This window comes from Chamaea fasciata, unplaced genomic scaffold (assembly GCF_029207755.1).
Source record: "Chamaea fasciata isolate MVZ Bird 193981 ecotype frontalis unplaced genomic scaffold, bChaFas1.0.hap1 SCAF_9, whole genome shotgun sequence".
In the NCBI taxonomy this organism is placed as follows: Eukaryota; Metazoa; Chordata; class Aves; order Passeriformes; family Sylviidae; genus Chamaea; species Chamaea fasciata.
Window position 1 is genome coordinate 33958120 of NW_027094094.1, and position 26078 is coordinate 33984197.

Here is a 26078-nt window from a genome sequence, read left to right on the forward strand (position 1 = left end):
CTTCACTACACTGCAGAGTAAGCCTGAAGTCTGTTCTTTGGAGATTTTTTTTAGCCTAGTGTGAAGAATCCTCTGGCAACCCAACCTCTCCCACTGATAACCCTACAGAAATTCTCAGTACTACACCGGGAAAGTGTTACTGAAATAAAAACCAGCATGCCTCAAATTTCACAAAAAAACGAACTTGTGTGTCACAAGATATCAATTACAGTCTTTAGGATGTTTAAAGTACTGATCCTACCATTTCATCTCTTTTTCAAAACATAGTAAATAGCAGAACAAAAACTTACTGTTTTTCCACAAAACCGAGCAAAAGTATTTCTTATACACACCTCTAAGGAATATTAACCAGATATGGTGTCACTTCAACATGTATATGAATTCTCCCTGCCACAGGCAGGGTGTTAAGGCCCAGGGAGGACAGTGCAGAAATGGACACAAAAACAGCCCAGTACTGCACTGAGGTGGAGGCTAATCCTGAATAATCACAGTTCAGACAATATTTCATTTGTAGCACAGCAACTGAATACTGAGCTGAGGAATAACATTTGAATTTCAGCATTACAGCAGTCAATATGGCTTTCAATATAAATTATATACTCTGTGTAAACTGATTAAAACTGTTAGCCTGCTCTCTTCAAACCATTAATGAAAAAATGTACTCATGTATTTTCTGCTTCAAATTTTGTGGTATTCAGAAATATCTTCTCCAGGTTTTTTATGTGTTCTCAGTTTCTACCACTAGCTTTATTCATGAAGCCTTAAGAAGTCTTTTGAGGAAAATGAGTGTTCATACAAAAAAGAGCCACGAAAAAGCTACAAAGGTCAACATTAAATAATGACTCTATACTTTTTCAAGGAAAAAGCTACACTGATGTATGTATGTCTTCCAGTCATTGCTGCATTTTTATATGCATTTATGATTACTATGTGCATTTTTATGGGCTTAATAAAACTTACATAGACTACAGTATTTGTTTATAGTGAAAAAACACATTCCTGTGGACTAAAAACTTACCTCTGGTGGGCAATAAATATCACAATGTTGCTTGTTTTCCAATCCATTTTCTACCATAAAGCTTAATTTCTTTCCAGATCAAGTCAAGTAGTTATACCTCAGGTCAGAAGTTAGACTCTTTACCTTTTACTAGTTTTTACTTTTGTGGGGAAAGCTACAAACTCTACTCAAACACACAATTACCATATATCATGCTCCTTTCCCTGCCTCTTTTAGCTTTTCACCTTCCACTCTTTCAGAAACACTCTTGAATCTGCTAAATACAGTAGAGCACTACTCACCTGCAAGCTTCTTCACTCACCTTCTGGTTTCTTTCACACTTCTCTTAATAATGCCTCTCTCCATCTCCTTCCCTTTTCTGCAGAGCTGAATTACCCAGAACTCTATCACTGCCAAACCCACTGCTGATGTGGCAAAATTAACTCAACCTGCTACACCTGAGGCTTATCACTGGCCCTCCAGGTGATACCAACCACCTGGTTAAGACGGTTCAAACATTGAGGAGTATTATGGAACTTCAACTGTGTCCTACCAAGCATGTGAAGATTCTGCTTGTGTAATTAATAAAGCATATAGAAATACCTATGGACTGGATTGTTGAGTTTTGTTGTGGGTTTTTTTTTTCCTAACAGCATAACTGCCACTGGTTTATTTCAAGTTCCGTGTTCTCAGACAAGTCTTATCTCATACAAGTTCATCTAGGAGATTGCCTTGATGAATTGTGCCTCAACCAAAATGAAAATAGATAGTACACACACTTTGAGACAAACACTGCACACGTGTATGGGAGAATCCTGCCCAGTAAAATTCCAGACACCGTTTTCTTTTCAATAAAGGTGTCAGGCCTGATGCAGAGCCCCATTAAGCTTTCTCTCACTGCTTTAGGTCACATTACATGTGAAGAATTCAGGTAAGAAGTCCCTCTCTAGATTCTGAGCTCTGGTTACAACCAAGAACAAATACTGTATTTGTATTATATTCATGCTCTGGAAAGCTAGCTGAAGACTCTAGTAAAAACAGAAACTGCCTATAGTTGTGACCTGTGTCTCATTTATGGTCTCTTCAAAAAATGTCCCGCCTGCACCAGCACCAGACATAATCAACTGCATTAACTGTGAAGTGGCCTCTGATCCTTGAAGAAAGCTCCGGCCACAGGCTGAACATAACAGCAAGGGAAAGCTCTAAAGGTAAACTACTTGATGAAACCTCCCCTTCAGCACCGTTCCCTGGAGTGTTAGCAACAGGGGGCTTTCCAGAACTATGCTGTATATTAAACTAGAAGAAAGCAGGGTTTTAAAAGGATGAAGTGGCTATCCCAATTCTGTAATCACACAACCTTCTCCTTTTCCTTAGCTCAGCCTCATAACATGGCAAATAAGACAGCAGACACCCATGGATGGAGCAAAGGGGACACCAGTCATGCACAGAATTAGCCAAACCCTTAAAACAACCAAGAGAAGGAGTAATCGCTGCCAGGATACACAGCTCTTGAAGGAATGAGGCATGCACAAGTGCTAATAAACAGATTAATTAACTACCCCTAACTGTCTGGCAGTAGCAAGATTTGATCAACATCTATCACCAGTGGAACTCAGTAAGGATCAGGAGGGATCAAAGCGTTCTCAAAACTACATGCAAACCTTCATTTCCTGCACTTCAGTAATAAAGAGGAAAATACAACACATACAATAAGCTGTCAAATGAATACTCAAAATTCCGGGCCTTTTTCATCTATAAAGCACAGGCAAGATTCAAACATATGCATGCACACATCCTTATATGTTTTTTCATTACTCATTAGTCAAATATTCCACAAAAAAAAAAAATAAAAAAAAAGGAAAAAATAAAAATAAAAATAAAAGTCATGCAGCTTCCAATATTCTGCCAGTGGCAATATCTGAAATCCAACACTCTGAAAGCCTTCCCAGAACAAGTGCAAGTCCATCTCCCAGTTTAAAGGAAGAAATTTACTGAAGAAAGCAAATTAGAGCCCAAGGCAGCTTATGTGACGTAGAACCACCAAGCCCTCCCACATCACACAAGGACACACCATGTGCACTCAAAGAATTCTCTTAAAGTAGCAGCTTTTCAGAAAGAAAATCAATCTCACTTCCAAAGCTCATCAGGACTCAGTTCTCTCTTTCAGTACTCCTGGAATCTCTCCCCAACCCAACTGGTTCCCTTCAATATTTGGAAAAGACCCCAAGTCTACCATTGTCCTGCTACCACTCAAAAGGACTTGATAAAGTCATGAACAGAGGATTACTGTAACACTCTGCGGTGGTTTAGCACAGATGTGAGGCTGGGGATGGACTCTGGCTGACCAATAGGACCCTTTCTTAGCACAGATGAAATTTCCAAAGCCCTAACCTTTTCCTTAGTAAGGGAGACAGCCAAATTGGAGACATGTAAAGGGACAATATGGAGACCTCAAAGTCAGCAAAGGAACAGTGAGTTATTTTAGTTGGAAGAGATGCCAAGTTGCCTTCATTCTCGGCTGAAAATCTCCTATGAGCCATGGTAACAGACTATAATATGAATATGCTAGAACAATCCTTTAAATCGTGGACAATGTGAACTGGGGAGATGATTTGTGGATTGTTTGAGCAAAGGTATCTGTGATTTACTGAGTGAATATTGAATAGAAGTTGTGGCTTGGGTGGTCCCATGAGAGGCTTGAACAGAGGGAGATGAGAAGAAGCCCCCTGTGCCAGCAAAAGAAGTGAGAAGAAATCTCTGTTCTCTGAGTTGGAGAATCCTTTGCCTTTAAAGTCGTTTATCTTTAAAAGTACCACCCCAATATGTATGTGAGTCTACAGCCCATATGTAGTCACGGGAAATGCTACGTGGTATGGGAGGTTCCACAACTGCAGAAGTTCCCTGGGCGTGCTGCTTTTGTGTGAGTTAGAAGCCACATACAGACTCTTTCTCTTGTGGAAAGTTACCAAACAAGAGGAGAGACTTCTCTCTCTCAGACTGAATGAAGGACTGTTTTCTAAGTGGTACTGACCTGGAGTTCTGAGTTTTGCCTCTTTACATTGTTGGTAGAAAATGAACAGTTTACGGTGGAAGAAAGGGTTGGCTTAGAAATTCATTTGTGGTTTTTCTTCTCCTTTGCTTCTCTTAGTGTGTGTTAATAAAATCTGTTTATCTTAGGCTGGGGCCCGTTTTGCCTTTTTCTCCCAAAATCCTATCTCCCAGTATGGCAAAGAAAATTCAGCGAACCAAAACCACAACGCACCCCATCCACAGACAGCTTTAAACTGAAGGACGACATGTCAAAACTAAGCAGCAATAGCGACGCAAACACTCCCCACAGCAGGCTGTTTGTCCCTCACCAGGGCTGAGCCAATACTCCTTCACCCAACGGACACCACTCTGGCTCCAAGAGCTGAGACTGAAAACTACATAAGCCAAGAAAAAGAAACTCCTAACATATTGCTTCCTCACATGCTGTTGACTCACAGATCGCTATTTTAGACCTTACGCTACATGAAGTTAGTCCTTAAAGCAGCAAGGCCACCAAAGGCCCCTGGTTCCAAAGGAGAAAAAACACCTAGAAGTAGATGATAAAGCAGAAAATTCACAGCCATAGGTAGTTTTAGAGGGTTGTGTTGCTTCCCCTCAGCGCCGGTGGCTGGCACAGCGGGACTGGGACGGGCAAAAAAGGTGGAATTCCAATAGACAAAAGGGCAGAATTCCAGCAGCAGGGACAGGGGGATTCCACCGCCAGCTCACCAAAAGGCAGCCTCAGCACTCACGTTGAAAGCTCCACGCGGGGCAGCGCAGCCAAAGCCGCCCACGCCAGCACGCCCCACGCGCTCCGAACCTTCCAGAAGTGGGCAGGATGGGCGCGGCACTGAGCAGTGCAAATGGGGCTGACTGCACACAGCTCCGTGTGTGCGAGGGAGTGCTTGTGTGTGTGTGTGTGTGTGTGTGAGGGTCCCATCGCTCAGCTCTGTGTGTGTCAGAGAGTGTTTGTGTGTGTGTGTGTGAGGGTCCCATTGCTCACACCTCTGTGTGTGTGTGTGTGAGGGTCCCAGTATCAGAATCAGTAATTTTCTCAGGTTTATTCGTTTTTATTCTCTTTGTAACTGGTGCCGTGAAAGCCATGTACAGACAGCCAATTCCAACTGCCAGTGCAGCCAGACATAAGCTCATAGCTACTGCAGTTTATATGGAACAAACGTCGTACTAACATAAAATGTTTCTGTAGCAGTGGAAGTCTCTGTTTCTGTTAATGGAGTTTAATGGTTCAGAAAACATTTTATAAGAAACCCTTGACTAATTTTTGCTGTGTGATCTCTGATCTAGGAAATGTGAAACTGATCACAAAGAAAACATTTAAAACCGTTCATAAGCCTTGCAACCAACACTCACATATAAAACTATCCAGACTGCCAACTGCAGATTGCAGTGCTGTCTGAAGCATCAGTATGGGCTCACCCAAAAGCACGTGCACAGAATTCAAACTGCAGGAATGTGATCATACTGAGGTCACTGAAAAACTCCTAGGAGACCCTATCTTGTTTACAGTACGCTGGCCTTGAAAAGAGGCACGTGAATTGACTGTTATTCACTGCAAAGCAACACCCTGATGAGAAATGATCCTCACGCACAGCAGACACCAGTCAAACAGCAACAAAAAGATATGCAGGAGTCACATTTCAAAGGAAACAGATCTCTGTGCAAGGAAGTCTAGAATTACAATCTACAAATGACTCCTGGTTGATAAAGCTGAATCTCAGAATAAGCCGATCTGAACTTCACATCACAAAAGTTCCTGGGATGTGGCTACTCCTGTCCTCGGTTCCCTCGCTGCCTCAGCTGGGTAAAGGACTGTGATGGTGTGACTGAGGACAGCTCACACAGAGAAAGCATGTCTGCACAGGTTAGTTCTGCCCTGCTGAGCCTACCAAGGAGGCTCCTCGCGCCTTGCAAGACCAGCCTGTGCTTTTCAGGTTTTCGAAATTCGCCATGAACTCAGTATTCTGAATACTAGGCTGAGTTATTAAAAGCATTTTAATACAATGATGTTAAAATGTTACCCAAGTGAATTCCTTGGAAGTAACTACACTGACATTATTGCATATTGTTCACCTTTGATGATCAGATTCTTTTAAAAAAATTCTGCAGAAGACAAATAAAACCAAAGGGAAATACCTAGCAGGATGTTCCTTTTGTCTCAGCCAAGCTGTCATAAACAAAAACATATCCAACATCCCAGATAAACAATGATCATTTGACTTCCTTGTAATCAGAAATTCTAGTCCATGGCTTCCCACAGTGTTTTTTGATAATTTCCTTACTTTTTCTCCCCCCAGGTTTTCTCTTTTTTAATTCATTTTTGCTGTTCTGCCTGTATTATAAAAATCTGCCCTACTTTTGCTTTCTTGTGTCAAATACAAGGTATGACATAGCTCCTCTAGGTATTGTGCACAAACTGCATTTCAGAACAAAAATGTTTATCAGTTATTTCAATGAAATAACATGTTATTCAAGAAATTCATGTTATAAAGTACCGTCTTGTAAAAAGCATCACCCAGGCAGTGGCAGAAAAATACTGGTTCAAAAGCCATTTGCCAGTGGTAATATAATCAGAAAAGACTCCTAGAGAGGTGGTCAAATTGAGCAAGCCAAATTGTTGCCCAGTTGTCAGGAAAATACTCTTAAAATCATAGAATGCTTTGGGTTGAAAGGGAACAGCCAGTCCCACCCCTTGCCATGGGCAGGGACACCTCCCACCAGACCAGGGTGCTCCAAACCCCATCCAGCCTGGCCTTGAGCACTTCTAGGGATGGGGCAACTTCTCTGGGCAACCTGTGCCAGGGCCTCACCACCCTCACAGGGCAGAATTTCTTCCTCCTACTTAATCTAAACCTACCCTCTTTCAGTTTAAAACTATGAAGAGTAAACCTCCTCCTTGAACAATTATCACAGCATTCATATTCCATGAAAAAAAAAATGAAAATAAAAACAATCCAGCAAACCCTAACAAATGAACACAAAGACTTGTTTGGTATTTGAGAAGCACAAGCTTTAGTAAAATCATGTTAATATTTTGATGATGAGTGCCTTTTTTGGCACCTTTGGAATTACTCTGTTACAGCTGACTGGCTCATTACAGATCAATGTATTAAAATGATGAGACTTCTGGGGATATAATGAAATCACAGTTATCACAATTTCTAATATTCTGAGGAACTTCTAAACGCGGTTTCTGCAGCAATAAAAGGCAGGAAGTCAGTGCCAATGCACTTGTGTCAGCTCTCTGTGCAGTATCACACAGATGTTAACCAGTGTATGCTGCTGGGGAATCGACGTCCCTCCCAAACTCCCAGCACACTGCACGAGGTCCCTGACATTTCCAGCTGCTGAAATATGCCCCTCCGACACAGAAAGTCTGATCAGTCTTTGGGCTGTTTAGCTTTTGTTCCCTTGCTTCACACTTATGCAATAAAGGCTGTGATTAAGAGGATTAATGAAAATGTCACCATTTATCACCTGAAGTTCAATCAGTAATAGAAAAGTTGGACCTTATTTGATTAATTATACAGTGGTGCAAAAATCCTTGCATTATTAATTCAGGGCTTGCTGCAAAATGTTAGAACTCTGTGAGCCCCTAAACAGCAAGGTTCAAAGTCTTAAACTCACACACAATCAGAAGTACATGCCTGACTTTAACTGAATTTTATTGAATTAATTTTCTTAATTCACTGTCTTGACCACATTAGCTCTCCATTAAGCATCCACCTACCAGCTCCAAAACATCCAGAAACAAGTTACCTGTCTTTAAAGGCCCCTTCCATCATCAGCCACCTCTCAATTACTTTTGCCAGACTGCTTCCATTAGAACATAATGCGCTTTTTTTGCATTCAAAGAATTTGTGCATCATTCCTGCGCTGTCTTTAATTTTAGAAGAAATTCCACACAACCCTTTCCCTTCAAATGGCGTTACCAGGATTAGGTAAACTGCCTTTACCTTTTGCAGACCCTCTGCAAACACCCACCCAACTGGAGCAACACCTGGCAGCAGAGGGTCTGTAGGCTGCCCCAGGGCCCTCACACCCTCCTGCCAAGCAGGTCAGTTTGCTGAGGGACTCTGCAAACTCACTGAAATGGGAAAGTTGGGGTTTACACCCAACTCTTGGCCTTACCAGCACTGCATTTGTGCTTCACATATCAGATGTTTGATTTTTAAACACTGCAGGGGAAAAAAAAAAAAAAAAAAAAAAAAGTAGCTACAAATAAAATGAGGTAATGCCTTTTTTTTTTTTTTAATAGTTCTATTAGTATTGCTAATCACAGGCTTGCTAAAATTAGCAAAGTCAGCAGTCAGGTCACTCAAATGGGTCCACTGAGGCCTTTGGATTTCACTGAACTATGAAGAAGCTACAAGAAAGGAACCCCAGTGGCCCCATGTCCCCATGAACTAAACCCTGCCTGAACAGGGAGGTGGCATGCAGGTCTCTCCTGAAAGTGAAAAAGTCAGACAGCAACAAGGGGAGCCTGAATGGGAATTCCCAACCACACAAACTGAGGATGCACAGAAATAACCAAACTGAATTTAAGTGGTTTTCCTCTCACAAACAAAGCATTAGGTTACTAACTGAGAGGAAAAAAAAAAAAAAAGAAAAGAAAAAAAAAAAAGAATATGTGATAAGAAAGGAGGGTTAATTAGTGTGGTAATGTAATGAAAATCCACTTGCCATTCATAAATATTGATTGTGCTTAGAAGAGCTTCTCTTATTTACAAAAATGACATCCTAATCTGCTGACAGATATATTTTATTCCCAAAATGCTGACCACTCTCGAGCATCCACAGCTCCATATGCTAACTGCTCCACAGTTTGATGCTCTCTGAAGCAGAAAGCCCCACTGGAGTTCTGTGCCTGCAGACCCCATTGTGCAAAGGGACCTTCTGTCCTCAGGACAGCTGCTGTGCACGCTTCTGTGCTAACACACAAACCGTACCACAAAAATTGATACGAGGATACAGTCCACAGCTTACAGTCTTCAACTGCTATTCTGACATATATGATCATACCACTGAAAGTATATTATGGGTTAAAGAGGAATAGTAAGAGCAAAAGCAACAGCAAAAAAAACTGACAAGCTCTTGACTTGGATCTTACATCTGGGGATGAAAACCCTTGAACAGCCTGAAACTAAAAACTTCCACATAACAGGATTCATGCTTCTTGTCTCCTGATTATACTCTAAAGGGGAATGATAAAAGATTCTGCTCTCTTCTGATATTCTGAAAGTTAATAAAGATGTTCCTGTAATCTGTCAGTTTGACCTCTACACATACAGTTTTGAAGTTCTGCCATTGTCAGAAGTAGTTTTGTTTTTCAATAGCTCAGTAAAATCAATATTAAAAAAGAAGCAATGGAGGATTAAAATGTTATTTTTGTTTTGTGTTTACCAGTCTGGGATTAAAAGTGATAGAAATAGGAGTAGTGCTGAGAATACTCAATTCCCAATTGTCTTTGAAGGTGGTAGAAAGAAATCAGAGTCTTCAAATGGACAGGACTTTGTACATGCATAAAGTGAAATTAAAGGATTGTTAAATCCATTTGAGATTAAGCCGCTATCTGACAGGAAACTATGCAAGTGTGTATTGGATATCAAATCAGGGAGGCTGTTGGTTTTCAGAGTTCAAGTAGTTTTATTTCTATGGACCTTACCTCCAAGTAAAAGCTGAGTAAGGTCAAAGAATGCAGTCCTTAAGTACTGGATGTTCAGAGGTAAAAGTAACAGCTGCCACGGGCTGCTTTAAAGTTGGTTGTACCCTCAGGAAAGTACCAGAGTAAGATGATTTTTTAGGATGGTTTTGTTGCATCTTCCAGACCTACGGAAAGCTGCTCTCAACCCACTTTTCTGGGTCACTATATTTAGAGAGAAGGATCAAATCACATACAAAAATCAGACAAGGTGGCGAATAAGAGCACTTTTAGATGCATGCCAATAAAACAGACTGAAGTGTGAGAGTCCTCCCGTTGGACTTATAGAGAAATGTTTACTGTTTGAATAGAAAATAGTAAGCAACCTGTTTGATTTTGCAGATTCCGTGTTAAAACTGACTTTTGGCAGAGCTGCATTCCACAAGAGGCAGATGTAGACAGCTTTAGCACAAGAGCCAGTGGCTGCGTTTTGCCTTTTGGGACAAAGAAAGGGTTTCTCTGAGCATGCTTATTAATTTATTCTCAATATTATTTTTGGTTACCAGATATTTACTATCATTTCCACTGTCCTTAGGTTTGCAAACATTTTGCAAATGAACTGCAAATGCTGAAAACAGTTCATTTTACCATATGCAAGTTCTTCCATATTGTTTGCCAAAATGGCATTGTAATTCCAATAGCATTAAACAAAAAATCATTTTTAATCTATTTATATCTGAAACCTCAATTTCCTTAAAGAAATAGAAACAATATGCATTTTTATAACTCAAGGGCTTTTCTTGTTAACAGCTTTTAATGCAATTTTTTAAAATGCTCTCTTAAGAAAACTTCACCTTCGATAGATGTGCATTTTCTGCACTGGAAATCATTGCACTAACTTGCAAACTTGTTTTTTGAGCAACACTCTGTGTCCTGCACGCCTCTGCTGCTCTATATCAACACATCACAACACTGATGCACTTAAATACACGTGCTGTTTGTTACTGTCCCTTGTTTGTAGTCCCAGAAGCAAGCACCGTCACGTTGCAATACAGGCAAAACTGAAAAACACGCTGGCAAGAATTAGGCCAGAGGCTGAAGTGTCAAATTTATGTATCAGCAGATCTGAAGTCAGTATTATTAGATCAAAGGACAGAGCAAAAGGTATATTGGTGTACTGAGAGAAGGGATGAAGAACACAAAGTTCACTTCATCATCGCCTCCACTTCTATTAAATCTCTCTGCCTCTGCTTGGTATAGCTGACCTTTAAATACCGCAGTGGGAGATTTGCATCTGTGCCAAAAGAAAAGATAATCAGAGGATTCTTCCGTGCTCCCATCAAATTCCTTTTTTAATCTCAAGTTCAGCCAGCCTATCACTCCTCCTCTCAGAAAGCATTACATCTCCGTGATGGATCAGCTCAGGAGAACAGTCTGTCAGCTTCCCCAAACAAGAAACTGCCAGTTACACAGGGCCTACTTTTCTCCTCGTGTAACTGTGACATTTCATTCTTCTTGTTACCTATTTTTTGTTCCCTGTTACATACTTGTTATCTCAACAGCAGAATTTGCTTTTGTCTCTGGTAGAAGTGAATCAGAGGCCAGAACACTCCAGTCACTAAAAACAGGCGTGTCTTACAAGGGACTAGGAAGTACACCTGAGTCCCTTCAAGCTTTTCATTTTTATTTTGCCATAATTTTCATAACTTAAAATCATGTCTATATACACAGATAATTTTGAAATTTCCTGGAAGACTCTTTGACAATGTTTCCATACAATCAAATATTCCAACTAGATTTGCAATAAAATTGCAACATTTAAAATGAGAAGGTATTTCAAAGCAAAACCTGAATGTGTCGAATCTGAAAGTACTTAATCTTCATATTTTTGAATATTTTTTCAAAATTGCTGCATTTTAATATGGAATTCCCATTACTAACAAGCATTTTCTAAAAAAAACCAAATCTTTGAAGAATTTTTTTTTTAGCCAAGGCTCACAAAGAAAGACTTCGACTACAGAGAGAATCTTAACCCAAAATCCTTTTCATCCTGCAATATATTCTAGGGTTTATTCAATGTTACATAATCAGTATTCAGACTTAGAAGTATTTGATGCAGTATACGAGGAATATAAGGCACTGCAGCCTAAAATAACCTCCATCAGAAGAATGTTTAACGTGACCCTTGGTGCTCATCAAAACACTTCAGCAGCTGAGTGTTCATTTCATATGTGGGAAGTGTCCAATATCATAGCCAAAGTGGGCAGTTTCATGTGGTTTGGGGGTTTTTTTTACGACCTAACTGGGACTATTCTGCTTCCTGCACATAGCTGAATATACACCCTTCCCATTTAAACACCGAGACACTGGTGTGTGCAATGACTGTGCAGCTGTGGCGGTGTGCGGATGTTAACCACGGTATCTCAAATCCTTTGCCACTGTCTGGGCTCTTCCAATACCAGTGCTGGCCACAAAGCCCCAGCTGATGCTCCTGGGAAGCGTGGCTGACAGCCCAAGCCTGTGGACCTTTTAACAGCAGGTAGAACCTCCAGGCTAAGAGCACAGAGCAGTTAATAAACTCAGCAGAGAGAAAACCTAAGAACACAGGAAAGAAGATATTTAGTTGCTACTACCTCTGGAAATAATATCTCCCCAGAGCTGGTATGGCGTTCAGCCTGTCTCACTGATGGTTTGGACCTCGCTGAATTTATATATAGGCTTCTGAATTGTATTATTTTGTTGTGTCCTAATTCAGTTTTCGAAGGAAGGCCTGTAACTTCCAAATGCTAATTTAGAAGGGAGATTTGTAAGAGATCTCACTGCTCAAGCCGATTTACAAAGGTCACTGGCCTATGAGGATACTGTTTGTTTCTTAAATTACAGTATGAGCAGTGAGTCAGTGTAGCAGCAATTTAGCTTAGCTCAATTAACATTTCCTATTCGAAGAGGAGAAAAAAGTATTTTCTTTCTCAAGACTTGTTTCTATTAGAGAATTCTTCAGATTAAAACAGAAACCACAGAAAATATCTCTTTGCATTTTAAGCAGTACTTCTAATTTCCATACCAAATTCACTGTTGGATTAACCTTTGTGAGAAGATGAACTTTTGTCTTTATAATAACCAACTCCATCTATTGTGTTTATATACAAAATATTTCATAATCTACTCTTTGAGCATCCTTGATTTTTCAAAAACAGATTAAAAAACTGCCCTCAAATACAGGATATGCCTGATTAAAACTGCTATACAAAGCATAAGAAAATGCAACATAATGCATGTCTCAAAATAGACCAACAGTCAGCTCTCAAGGTACAAATCATCTCACTTCCGCCGTCTAAAAATTAGCCATCCACACTAAACTAATCATTTATTCAAAGAAGAAACAGGCACTTTATGTAATCAAGAGAAATCTTCAGAAAATCTTTACCTTAGGTTAAGAGTCAATGGGGTAAATAAGGTTTTGAATTGAAAAAAGACCAACACAATAAAATCTCAGAAGACCTGCTTGAATCTGTTAACTTTGAAAGACAAAACAAGCAAAACCCTGAGAGGAGTGATAGTGGTGGGGGTGGGTGGGCCATACAGGCCTGAATTATTAGCACAGGCTTTAAACTCAGCACATAAGGAAATGCTTAAACTGGAAATAACACAAGTAGCAATGGTTTGTTTTACATAAAAATGGACTGTTTAGAGCCTAGGCCTGTAACGTCAAAATCATTTTATTGCTATCACCACTGGACTTGCTGGCTGCAATAACAAAATCCATTCTTACGTGGCTGGAGATCTGGCCACACAAATCCACAGGTCTTTGTGGTGCAGATTCAGAAACTTACTTCATACATTTCTGCAATCAAGTGAAATATTGTGACAGGAAAATTAAACACTGATGGTTTAATCAATATGGCAACAACAGCATATTTATAACTGAGCCACAGAACAACATTAACAAAGGATATGTGAGAGTAGGCAATACCACTGTGCTGATTCAAATTATTGCTCACTGATTATTTTGAGAGTGCAACATCATCTCTTTTGACACGTTGTTCTGCCTTCACTTTCAAATTACTACTATCAAGTTCAACTTTGGTGGAACACTAACATCATCAGCCCAGCTCAACAACTGCTCTGAAGCCTGCCAAGCGTGTGGAACATGTTCAGCTGGAACACTGTCTGACAGGATAGAGCCGAGACAAGGCTTTTTAGAAGAGGAGACTCACTGAAGTTGAACTCATGACTGGATTCAGGAAAGCCTATATTTTTTAAAAAAACACTTTTTCCTTAATTTGGAGAGAATTAAACTTCAGCATTCATCACACGGGCGATTTCACAGCATCCTTCTTCAAGTGCAACAACTTACCTTCATAAAATGAAAAGGAAATAGTCGTAAATCTTCCTTATGCCATAAATATCTTTTGGAAGAGCAATGTTCAAACAAGCAGGAACGAACATCCCTGTTTTCATCCACGAAAGCAATGGAAGAAAGGAAGATCCGGACCACTGATTGTGCTGTGGATGAGATCCAGGCATGTGGATGCCAGACTCCTCCAAGGATTAGGGTGGTTGAGTAACCAGGAAATTCCTGGGTGATTCAGACAGGTTAGCTTCACTTGTTTCAGCCTCAGGAACAAATCAACAGGAAACTGGGAGAAAGCTGTGAGTCAGGAATTTCCTTGTGGCCACAGTCTGCATTAACTTTTTATAAATTTTGTTTACAGATATTTTAACGAGTTATTTGGAGCAGTAAATAAAATAACGAATGAAGATTTTCAAAAGGATGTCATGGTGCTAGATGACAAAACAGTACAGAGAGAAAATTCAGTTCAGAGAGATTAAAAGTGAGTCATTTTGTGAGGAAATAACCAACAGTTCCTGTGATTCTGTGAAATATCTTGACTGTATTGATTAGCACACACAGTTCTGCCCTCCCACCTCATGGGCTGCAAGGTGCTGGAAAAGGTACTGGGAAGGGAGCAAGCTGATCCTTTTGTGCCTTCCAAACAAGGAAAGCTTTAGAAGACCAGAAATACTTTCAAAGCAATAAAAGAATAAGAAAGAATAAATGGCATGGAGAAGGAAAATAGGGACTGGTGTTAATTTTCTCTTCTGCTACCAGAATTCAGAGACAGTGAAAGAAAAGATCATATGTGGGGGTTTCACAGACACTTGTCTACACAACACATAGTCAGGGTGTGAAAGTCTTTACCAGAGGATGGAGATGTCAAAGGTTTACAGTAGCCTCAGGCCCACACCTGGAGTGCTTCACAGTCAGTATTTGCCACACCTCAGTTCTGAAGTATGTGTATGTTGAAGCACATATGCCTCTGAACACCACAGCCAGTCAGATCCAAGCCTATCGATACTATTTTCCTTGAGTAATTAAAGCAAGAGGGCACTGCTCCACTGCATCCATTTAAAAACACATATATTCTCAGCTTAACATGGTTTAGGCCACTGAAACCCAAATATGCTTCCACTTGGAACTGCTATAGTAACTGCTCTAATCTATTTAAAAGCTATTACATTTACATAAACTTAATTGGTATTCAACATTCCCAAAACAGCTGCCATATTTCTCTCTCTTACATGATGCTGTTGGAAATAACTGATTTTTTTCTTAAAAACAAGATAAATCTGTTTATCTCCACAAAGCCCCTTTGTGGTCACTTGCTTAGCTGCTAATGTTTTTTTCATTTTTGTCCTGTTTTACCTTGGATAGGTTCACAGTTGATGGATGCAGTACAACCACCACCTGATTAATTTGCTGGAGAGTTTAGCAGTTGATAAATACAGTTTATCAAAAAGCCATCAATTAAGCTCTTATTTAGAGATCTGGTAAGGGTATTAAACCAATGCAAGCAACTTTTAAATAAGATACTTAATTCTACTAAATATCCAGAAGTTAACATAATGTAAAATTCAAGTTAATTTTTAATAGCAGCCCACGATATAATCCCCAGAAAAGTGACATTGGAACAACAAATTCAACAATAGGAGGTGGCACTGCCTCTCTTTAGAAGTAAGCTTTCTTCACTGTAGGCAGCACATTGAGTCACAGCATAAATATAAATATGTACACACACACTATGTATTCACACATACAGCAAGATCAGTCTGTGGATTTTCCAGGCAGTGGATCTGTGCAGCCGTCAGTTTCTCTAACCACACACCCACACTCATGGTCAGCTAGTCCTTGCATTGGGACACAAATTCCAACCCATGAAAGGAAACAGATACTGGAATTTAGGCTTATGTCTTCTAAAACGAATAATGATTTGGGTATTTCTGCAGGACTCGGAAATTCAGTCAAGTAATTTGATCTTCAGTGATCACCTGTTCATCCTAAAAATGAAGTCACTTCAGGATTGTTTAGCTTCAATATTAAAAATCAGAAAAGCTTGCAACTCTGAGTTTGTGCTTCAGCTGTCACTTGATTTTGCATCATGGTCAAAATCAGATACTCTTGTAAATCAAATAACAACTATTCTCATTGTGTAATCATGTGACCATGAAGAGAAACGTAAATCCAATATCCTACTCTTACTTCAGCTCTTTACCTATTTTTCTTTCCTTATCTCTAGATCACTCAAGATTAATTATTAATTCTGAGCCAAACAGTCTTTCTAAGTAAATTTTCAGCTGCAGAATGAATTCATTGATTTTTTTTTCCCCCATTTTGCATTACTACACACAAAAGCACCAAAAGCTAGAAAACCCCACAAACATTACTAATGCATTCCTTCCAGGCACTTGAGATAATATTGCTGTGAATTTTTGACTTTAGTATTCCAGCAGTGTCCCAAGCTCCAGTTCAAATGAGTTTAGGTCAGTGCATATTTAGTCACGTTTGCAGGACTGATTGTCCAACAAATGAAAATCTCCCCCCAGCTGTATTTGCAAATCTCTTGGTGCTGAAGTATCATTTATAAGCAATAAGGAAGTACATCCTTCAGAAATGAAAACTGAGTCTCCAGTGTAGGCAGGGGATTCATTTAGCATGCAGGCAGGAGCTGGCCTTGGTGATTCTTGGCAGTCCTTTCCAGCTCGGAATATTCAATGATCCTGCCAGTGGGCTCCTGGCTCTAAGCTGTGTCAGAGCCCCATTTCCCCTTCAGCAGAGCCCTGCACAGGCCACAGACTTCCCAAGGGAGAAAGCTGGCAAACGACTGGCACTAACACGATGTCTCCTGTACTTTGGGCAGCAGGATCCTGAACACTGCGAGCTAATACTCCCAGAAACGCACATTTAGTCAAGCTCCCCCTGAACACCTTGATGGAAAGGCTTACACTGGTTTCTCAAATTACAATTCCACACCACCTCATTTCTATGCAATGAAAAGCTATACAAGCACAAAGCCTTCTGTCTTACTACATACCATTATAGGAAAATGGACTACATTTACTATTACCCAAGGCCACTTATTTATTTTTTCCTGAAATGCCAGCCTTAAACATTTTTTGATATCTGCCAGCAAAGGGAGTGCTCAGCAACAAGTCACTTACACCAGATATTCCAGGAAAAGTGCAATTCCATCAAACATACCTCCACAAGCCTGCTGGTATGTTCTCGAAATATAGCAGCATATTCCTTTATTTCTTTCTCTCTTCCATTCTTCGCAGCTTCAATGAGAACTAGCAGTGGAACAGTGGTGTCTAAGAAGGAGTCCGAGATGTGATCTATAATGGCTTTGCGGAGCTGCAAAAGAGAGAGTACATCAGTACCTGCTAACTGGGGTACTCATTAAATCTGCTGCAATTATCGACAATTCCTATTTAGAACATCAACACGCACACACTGTATTCCTGTATTGTTTGCACCAGAGGTCTGAAACCTATGGCAGCTACAATTGATGTATTACACAGAAAACTATATTTAATTTGAAGGACAACTTTAATATGCCACTAGGTAAATAAGGCTGTTTGTAAGTGTTTATACAGATATATAAAACACTAGAACGTGTACTGCTTCTCTTGAAATGAAGGGAGCCAAATAAACATTCCCCTTCCTTGATGAATAGGCTAGTTTAGTGATTCCACATGTGAAAAATTAGTTAGCCCAGACCTCATACCTCCTGGGTATTCTCCCTTGTCATTCAAATGCCAAGGGAGAAGGCTATTTAATTTTACAATAAAAATTCTAATTTAATCATGTTTGTACTCACAAAATAGCTACATCCCATGATTTCATAATTGCAAAGTCACCCAAGTATTTTCTTTCTGAGAAACCCACTGACGCGGTCTGGTTTGCAGAATGGCACCCTTCATGGTAATTATGTCAATGAGATTACTCATTGTGCCACCTGATAATGTATTAATAGAGCGAGAAGATCTATAAATGAGGCTGGAGTTCAATTTTCTCTGCTTAAATTAATTGTTCTTCAACTTCTAGCTTAAATTATTAAAGAAGTATAACATTCTGCTATAAATTACCTGTCTTAAATTAGGCTTCACAGAAGCTTGTAACCAATCACTGGGACATGACTTCACTTAAGAGGTTATTTTGCATATTACCCACACATGAGAGCTGTTCACTTAGATCATGCAGCACTACAACAAACACCAACTGGAACAATACATGAAATGCAACTTAATTATCTAATGCACTGAATTTCCTACTCCCAATCCAGTATTTTTACAGTAGATAGAAAAGATATTGATTGGAACAGAAAAGGACATTAAATATTTTTAAGCTCGTCATGCTGTTGCCAAAGTACTGCTTTCACCTGGCACTCTGCTCCAATGTGAAAACTCAGTAGAAGTAAAGAATCCTACCATGAGAAAAATAGAAAAAACTACGATCTTTTTGATGCTGCTGTGTTTGTAAGTAGGGCAGTGACCGCGCACAGCAGAAAGCATAGTGGAGAAATCTGCTGATTATCACACAAGACCTGGATATGAATTCCACCACTAGCTTTTGGATAGCCTCTCCACCTAAAGTCAGCTCTCCTCGACTCACCAGAGGGACAGACAAACCTTCTAAACAAACACAGGCAATTTATGTCTGGAACGGTTTCTTTGTCTCCTAACCTACTGTAGCCTACCACATTAGGATATACTGTCTGGATACACCGTATGTTCTGCAAAGAAATTTACAAACACAGAGGCTGTGGGATTCCAATACAAAACTGGATTTCTTACATCCTCAGCTTTATTCAGGCTGGAATTAAAAAAAAAAAAAAATTAGAAAGTTTCACTACTAAAAATAAAATACATCGAACTTCTAGTCCTGCCAAGTCACCTGCTAAGATTTCTCTGTTGTGAAGGCTCTGTAAAAGAAAACGGATATTCCTGCCCGTTTAAAATTAGGTACATGAATGTGACTTTGAAGAGTCACAGTTTAAAAATTAAGATTTCAGTTTACGAGAAACAACAACCAAAAGTTGTGCAGCCATGATATCCATGGCCGATGATTCACTATGTCCAACAGAAATATTCGGGAGTTCTGCACAGCCCAGACTGCAGGACTCTCACAGCCTAAGTGAAATATCCCTACAATAACCTCAGCCACATTTGTGGTGAGCTTGAGACACCCAATTTCAAACCAGCAGCCTAATTTTAGTTCTCACTGCATAATTCTTTGCTATAGCTTTCCACTGCTTTTCTTGGCTTAATTAACCTTTCACACAGAAATTATCATCACTATTTTGTTCTAAGAAATGCTCTGTCCTGCAATTATGCAGCAATTCGCATCTTCTTCAAAAAACCAAAGATAATGGTGTGTCTTTGCTGAAAACAAACAAGGTTGAAATTATGTTCCTGTTGCAGCTCTGCAGAGGAATACATGAAGCTGAGAGTTGCGGAGGATGGCTTGTGTGTCATTAAACAACAAAGAAATACAACACAGAATGAGAAGGAAAAGACAAAAGAAAAAAGGAGTATCTGAAGCAATATCTATTTCTTTTCATGCTAACTCTAACAAGCATTTCTTCCATGACTCAGTAAGTCTGTTTCTGACCCTGGCCACCTGTAGGGCAAAATGTTAAAAGCTAAGTAGCCAGAAGGGAGGCATACGAACAAAGGACAGCAGCAGTAGAGCCAGCACACAATGCTGGGGAAGTTATTGTGCTATAATTAAACTTTTGCTCGTATTTTTAAGTGAAAGAGACACCATCAGAAGAGGGAAAGGAGGGGGAGGATGATGTCTGACAAATTGTTTTCTTCTTAAGATGCAAGGTCTTACCCTTTTTGAGCAGACTGTTACAGAAGCAGAGAGAATTTTTGTTTTGATATTGAAATGCATTAAAAAATAATACAGGAACATGTTGTTTATAAAACATGGGGCATAAGGTTGTCAAAAACATTAAGGGTAGAGAAAAAAATGCCAGCAGCTGTTTGCAACACTATTCAACATCAGTACTGATGAGCATAGAAAACTCTGTTTGCCTCCACTTGCTTCTTGCCTTACCAGACTACCCTGGTAAAAGTCCAGGCCAAACCTCAGAGCAGTCATTACTGAGGGATCTCCCTTTCCTGTTTCAAAGGGAGCCAGGCAGGCCAGCTCTCCTGTGTCCAGAAACAGTTACCCATGACAATGAAGTTACACAGAAATACAAGAACATCACCAGGAATAACATTTATTAAAACAGCTAACCAGCCAGAACTGCAGAACAACCACATGAGAAACATCTGTGCAGTCCATTCAGGCTACACTTGGAAAGAACTGGGAGGCAAGAACTGAGTATGGTGATTTCACATAATTACAAATTGAAATGAATAAGCAATTCCTTCCTAAATATTCACACAGTTCTCCTCGTCAGCGACCCAGGTAAAACTGCACACACAGAAATGACATGCACATCTCCAGCACAATACAAGTAAAAATCAAAACAAAGCAGAACATTTAAAATCTCTGGAAGTACTGGCCAAGCTCCTGAAATGAATGCAAGTAACTTCCCTTGAGAAGCCTGAGAGATTTTACAGCTCCTAGAATACCCTGTTCTGGGGACAGCTACTTTTGCCTTCAGTCTTACCAGGCACAAGCCCTCCTTCACTTCCCTGGCTGTGGTGTGCGAAGGTGCTCCATAGGGGCCCACGGCAGAACCCACAGCCAGGCTGCTGACTGGGACAGCACCTCTCTGATGGTTTGGTTTACTGGGTACTAGTGAGGAGATTTAAAAATACTGCCTTGTAAGGTTTCATCTTTAACCCCAATTCTGGAGACGCAGTCCCCGCCATGACTGAAAGCAGAGTACACTGCACACCACAGCCTTGAATCCACTGAGAGCGCCTGACTCACCACCAGCAAAGGTACACAGTACCATTTAAAAATAAAGAATTATAAAAGCTATAAGAGTAGAGAAAACAACAATTTTCATATTTCTTGCAAAATTGCTGGGAGACAGAATAACGAAATGTTTGTAAGTGAAAGCGAATAAGACCCTACTGCGGTATCTGCAGGCACAAAACTCACAATTTTATGTCTCCCAGGTCAGGAATTAGGCATGCAGTAAGCACTCCTCCTAAAACAATTCTGATGCAATTCATATGCATGAACGTAGAATCGGAGGAAATAGGTAAAATATTTCTCATAAATGCTTTCCAGTGGAAAAAATGTCAAGAAGCACAGAGCTGTTCTGGTAAGAGAAAATTACTGGTTCTAGATTGACTATAAATTGGGCATGATTACATTCAGCCGGAACGTTTTCCAAAGGTTTACAGAAAGACACAGATTGAATTAGTTAACAGCTTTTAACTACTGTAACAGAGTCAATAAAGTGTTTTAAGCTGGAGTTTAATTAATTCACGGAAGGAAATGAATGGAAGGGTTCCTAGACACACTGAGCTGGTGATGCAGGTCTCTGCACTGAACACATTTTGGACAGAACGTAAGCAGAAACTGAATAGCTACTTAAATGTAAAAACTGTACTTAACATGATATTTTTCTAATTTTTCAGGGCTTCCCCTGGCTGATTATGGGAGCAGAAAGGAATTTTTCCCTCATCTTGAAGCACAGGCTGGCTTACAAAACTGAACACAAAGCTGGGAGGGAAAGTCTCCCACCAGGGAGTTGATAAACAGCCCGAGCTGGAGACAGGATGAAAGAGGTGTGCTCATGTTCTGTGTAGCTGTAAATTTTCATGCACCTGGTTGGGGCAGCCTGGCTGAAAGAACTACTGGCTTTCAAGGGGTTTTCTTTCTTAAAAGGGCACAATACACGCTTCCAGCATAATTTGCAGTTTTTCTCGAAGATATTTATTGCAGAGAAAGGATGTAAACACAGCTGGTGTCTACTGCAAACCTCCTGCCCTTCACTGAAGCTGTGAATTCTGGTCTCACATTAGTTTTAGGACACTGGGTGTAAAATGGGGGGGTAGGCTGTGGACAGGGCATTCCAAGGACCCCCTTGTGTGGCAAGAGGTCTCACAGCTGTAAAGCCTCACATGTAGCGACTCAGCAGTTCCTTCAAGGTGTCTGTTCCAACAACCAGCAATAACTCTAGCTTATTGAAAATTAAACAAATCCTGATGGCCAGAGTAGACTACTGGTATTTACCTACAGCAAATCTATTTAGACACGCATCCATACAGATACATATACACCCAATATCATCTGGCAGGGTTTTCTCCTAGAGTTTTGAAAGCTGCTATGTAAATACTCTGTGGAATAGTGCAATTGTCTTCAAGACATTTTTATTATGGGAAAAAAAAATAATCTTCTTTTCAAAACGCATAAACTGAAAATAGCAAATTGGAAAAGAATCCCTCAAGACCTTTTCCTACCTTTCATTTGCCCAGGTGCTCACCTGTCTGCGGAGGTCTCTGGTCTTCTTGCACATCCCATCTATGGCAACGTTCAAGGCATTGCTTCTCTCTGCCTTGTCAGTCTGCAAGCAATGGGACAGAAAACAATCAGTGGTTGTCTGGGATCCCTCAGCAAGCACAGTCTTTGTGTCCCCAGTGCATCAGAGCATTTGGTAAATCCTGCATGCTGAAGGGTTTTTCAAATTTTTCATGCATTTCAAGAGCCAGTACCACAACATTCACAGAATGCCAATTTGTGATCTTAAGCATAATTTGCTGAATCAAAACATATGCATTAGAAGCAGTATACAGGAATAAAATAAACAGTTCTGAACTTCTGAATTGCTGTAATACTCCCAGCGTAATCAACAATAGGAATAGAATTACGATGGTAGTGATGATGATGGTGATGATTAATAATAGTAGTAACAACAACAACACTAATAACATTTATTGCAATCCACTAATACCCTATTCATGTGAAAAATAATGTTCTCTCTACAAACAATGGATAAATTTAGGTGCCCACAATGCAGTTTGGTTATGCTTTTGTCTGCAGCGTTCATCATTTTCCTTCTGTAAAACAGAATGGGTGAGTTTCAAAATATCCAAGATGTTGCAATGCAAACACTGCCCATGAAATGGCAATCTCTTCATTCCACAGCATCTAGAAGACTGAGCTCTTTAGATATTTGAAAGGTCTGAAGAGAATTAGTTTTACTTTCTAAACAAATTTATTTTTTTTTATTTCCACTTATAAGCGCAGTGCTTCTGTCATTGTTACCTATTTGAAAAGTGTAGCTCACACTTCCCTGGACCACTCAGCCTTTTTTCCCCACAACATTACCATAATACTTCTGTGCCTACCAGCTGGTTTGAATTTTTTTTTTTTCCTGTTAGTACAGAAACTACATGAAAATCCAAAATGCCTGATGAACTTTGCCTAAAGCAAGCAATCATTGCTCACTGCCTTGGAGCACTGCTCGCTGCCCTGGTCTGAAGGAAAGAACCACAAATAGTGATGCTTTGCACAAAGTCAGCACACATGACATTTACAGTGCAAAGAACCAGACTCTCATAAATGCTAAGCAATAGCTATGTACACTGACCACAGCATTTGGACTTCATCTACCAAACACCAGGAAGTCTCTATTATGAACATGACTGCGTCATTTTATAAATAACATTAAAATTATTATGAAAGTAGGAATATCTTGGGAAGCACCCAGGAGTATAAGCTTGTTATCTACATATCATACTTCAGTCACAGTTCTTTCCTTACAAAGGAACCTGTGCACAGGAAAATATGCTTAATATTAAAACAAAGACTAGAGGTGGCAAGAAAAGAACTCTTACATTAAAACTGAATGTGCAATGTCATGAATGCCTTGAAATTATTAGCACATTCTCTATCAACTGAATGGAAAAACGACTTTAAGAATTCAGCCTGTATTTTCAGAGAGATTTAGAAAATCTCCCATGACCTTCTATCTCTGAAACTGCCTACAGTCTTTGCAGGGAACAGATGATCAAAACCAGGTCTTGGAGAAAGGTCTGAACTTCCCCTTAAAACCTCCAAGCAATCCCTGGAGGTGGAGACTGACTTTTTTTCCACAGCAATGCCATCACTTCTTGTACCAAGGCTTGCACAGGAACCAAAGTAAATAATGACTCCTCTATTATGCTTTGCAAGCTCTCGTCAACCTCGACAACAAAATGATCCCTTCTGAACTGCCAGGTAAACAGGGCCAGGAAAGCTCTGCGGACACAAACTCAGCTTATGCTTATGCATTTCCAGACTATGAAAATGCACTGGCATATCCTTTGTAAGCTTTAGATTCAGAGCCTGTTTTTCTACAAAGACAAAATCATTGTAAAATATTGGGATATTTTTCAAATTCTCTGGTAATCTGTTACTTCAAAGGTGGCCACTAATGATACAACTGGCTCCAAGCTAACCTAAATCTTTGAAGCAGCTAATATGAAACAACCTCAGGCAGCAAGTGGCATAAAATATTGAACAGTGAACAAGTTAAAAATACTTTATTTTCAAATTCTTAACGTAATAGTCAATGTCTAGAAAGCAACTCTAACTATAAGTGAAGTTATTCTTCACCTCATGTTTTCCCTAAAAAATAAGTACACCACAAGTGCACTGTAAATGCAGCTTCAGGCTGTAGAATATGGACAAGTCCAGAGTGCAGGTAACCTCATAACTGCAGAGTCTCATTCTTCCCTAAAGAAATTTAAACATCAAAACCCCACACTACAGTTTGGATAAATCCTGCTTACAAAGACTCACAAACTTCTAAACCATGTGCAGTGTTTTGCAGTCAGGGGGATACCTGGCTACACAGTCTCCTGCGGGAACACCCTCAAACATCACTGGCCTCAAGTTGCCATCTCCTGCTTCTGTGGGGTCAGGTCCATTGGCCCCAAGCCCCTTGGGATCTGAGGTACCCCTGTGAGCGTGTGTTCCCCTGCAGACCTCACCTCAGACCCCACACTAACAGTCCCCAGCTGCATGAGATGATGATGGTCTCGAGTAACCAAAAAAGAGCAGATGTAATGTCTTTAAGTGTCTGTTGAAGTGCTGGCACAGGGAAGCCAAAGGTGACCTGAACACCTCCACACTCAGCAGAGAGCAGCTGCCTCATCCCCAGTGATGGAACCCACACGTCTGGAGTTGAAATACTCGGCATCTGCTTGGCAATGAAGTCCTTCTGGCGACTGCTGTACTTCAAAACAAGCAAGCCTATCCTGAAACAGCCCTTCCTTGTACAGGGGGACTGAATTAGGAAAAGGGCTAGGAAAATTATGCACATCATTCTGGGTCTGAATTTCAAAAATCAGGCAGTTGAGTCTTTTAGTGATCCTGCACTCACCTGCTGTTTTTTTCCTGTAAAATATATGTAATAACAGCTATATGGCTCCCTTGTGAAGATCCTAAAAGCAATATCCAGTTCCTATTTCAATGCATATTTAGCATTTGAAACATTTTACAAGCACTAAGTCATAGTGTTATTAATATTTCAGTGAGTGAAAATAAGTATTTTTAATTAACACTGGATAGCCTGAAGATAAATGCTGGGTACTACAAATAATACAGGCCCATCTATTTCACACACTGGCAAACGACACTAGTTGAATGTCTCGAAAACCACATGTGCAGAAAATCTTCCCTGCTGGATTTCCGTTCAAACCAGGACACATGCAGGGGCAGATTCTCAGTAGAAACGCGTGGCCATATCCCCACTGGTTCTGCTGGAGTTCATTTTTACCACTGTGACGTCCCCAGGCACCCCAGACCCTTCTGCACCCCGAGGTGAACAGGTGCAGACCACGCTGTCTGCACAGCCGTGCAGGACTCGGGAACAAGTCTCCAGCCAAGCCTCTGTGGGTACATGCCAGCTCTTACCAGCGGCAACAAAGGCTGCAGGAATTCCTTAAGCTCCAGACTTTGTCAAGTAGATCCTAAAGAAAGGACCGTACAGATACTCTGAGAAGGGTTTTCATTTCAGTGTGCTGATACTCCTGAAGGCCCACAAATGTTTTCCTGATAGTTGCACTGATCAATAGATTATAAGGAAGATACGGGCAGAGCTACTTAAGAGATGATCTAATCTCTTCTAGTACTTAGGCTAATATTTCAAT

At 40.2% G+C, this 26078-nt stretch overlaps 1 protein-coding gene across 3 annotated transcripts in view; it reads right to left on the reverse strand.

Moving 5' to 3' along the window:
- The window catches only part of CTNNA3 (catenin alpha 3), a 407433-nt gene that overhangs the window by 148947 nt on the left and 232408 nt on the right, over positions 1–26078 (reverse strand). For all 3 annotated transcript variants that reach the window (XM_066191821.1, XM_066191820.1, XM_066191822.1), the window contains 2 exons: positions 22427–22507; positions 17227–17379 (listed from right to left, as the gene is read on the reverse strand). In XM_066191821.1, the coding sequence (XP_066047918.1) occupies positions 17227–17379; positions 22427–22507 (234 nt within the window). The remainder of the gene's footprint in view (positions 1–17226; positions 17380–22426; positions 22508–26078) is intronic.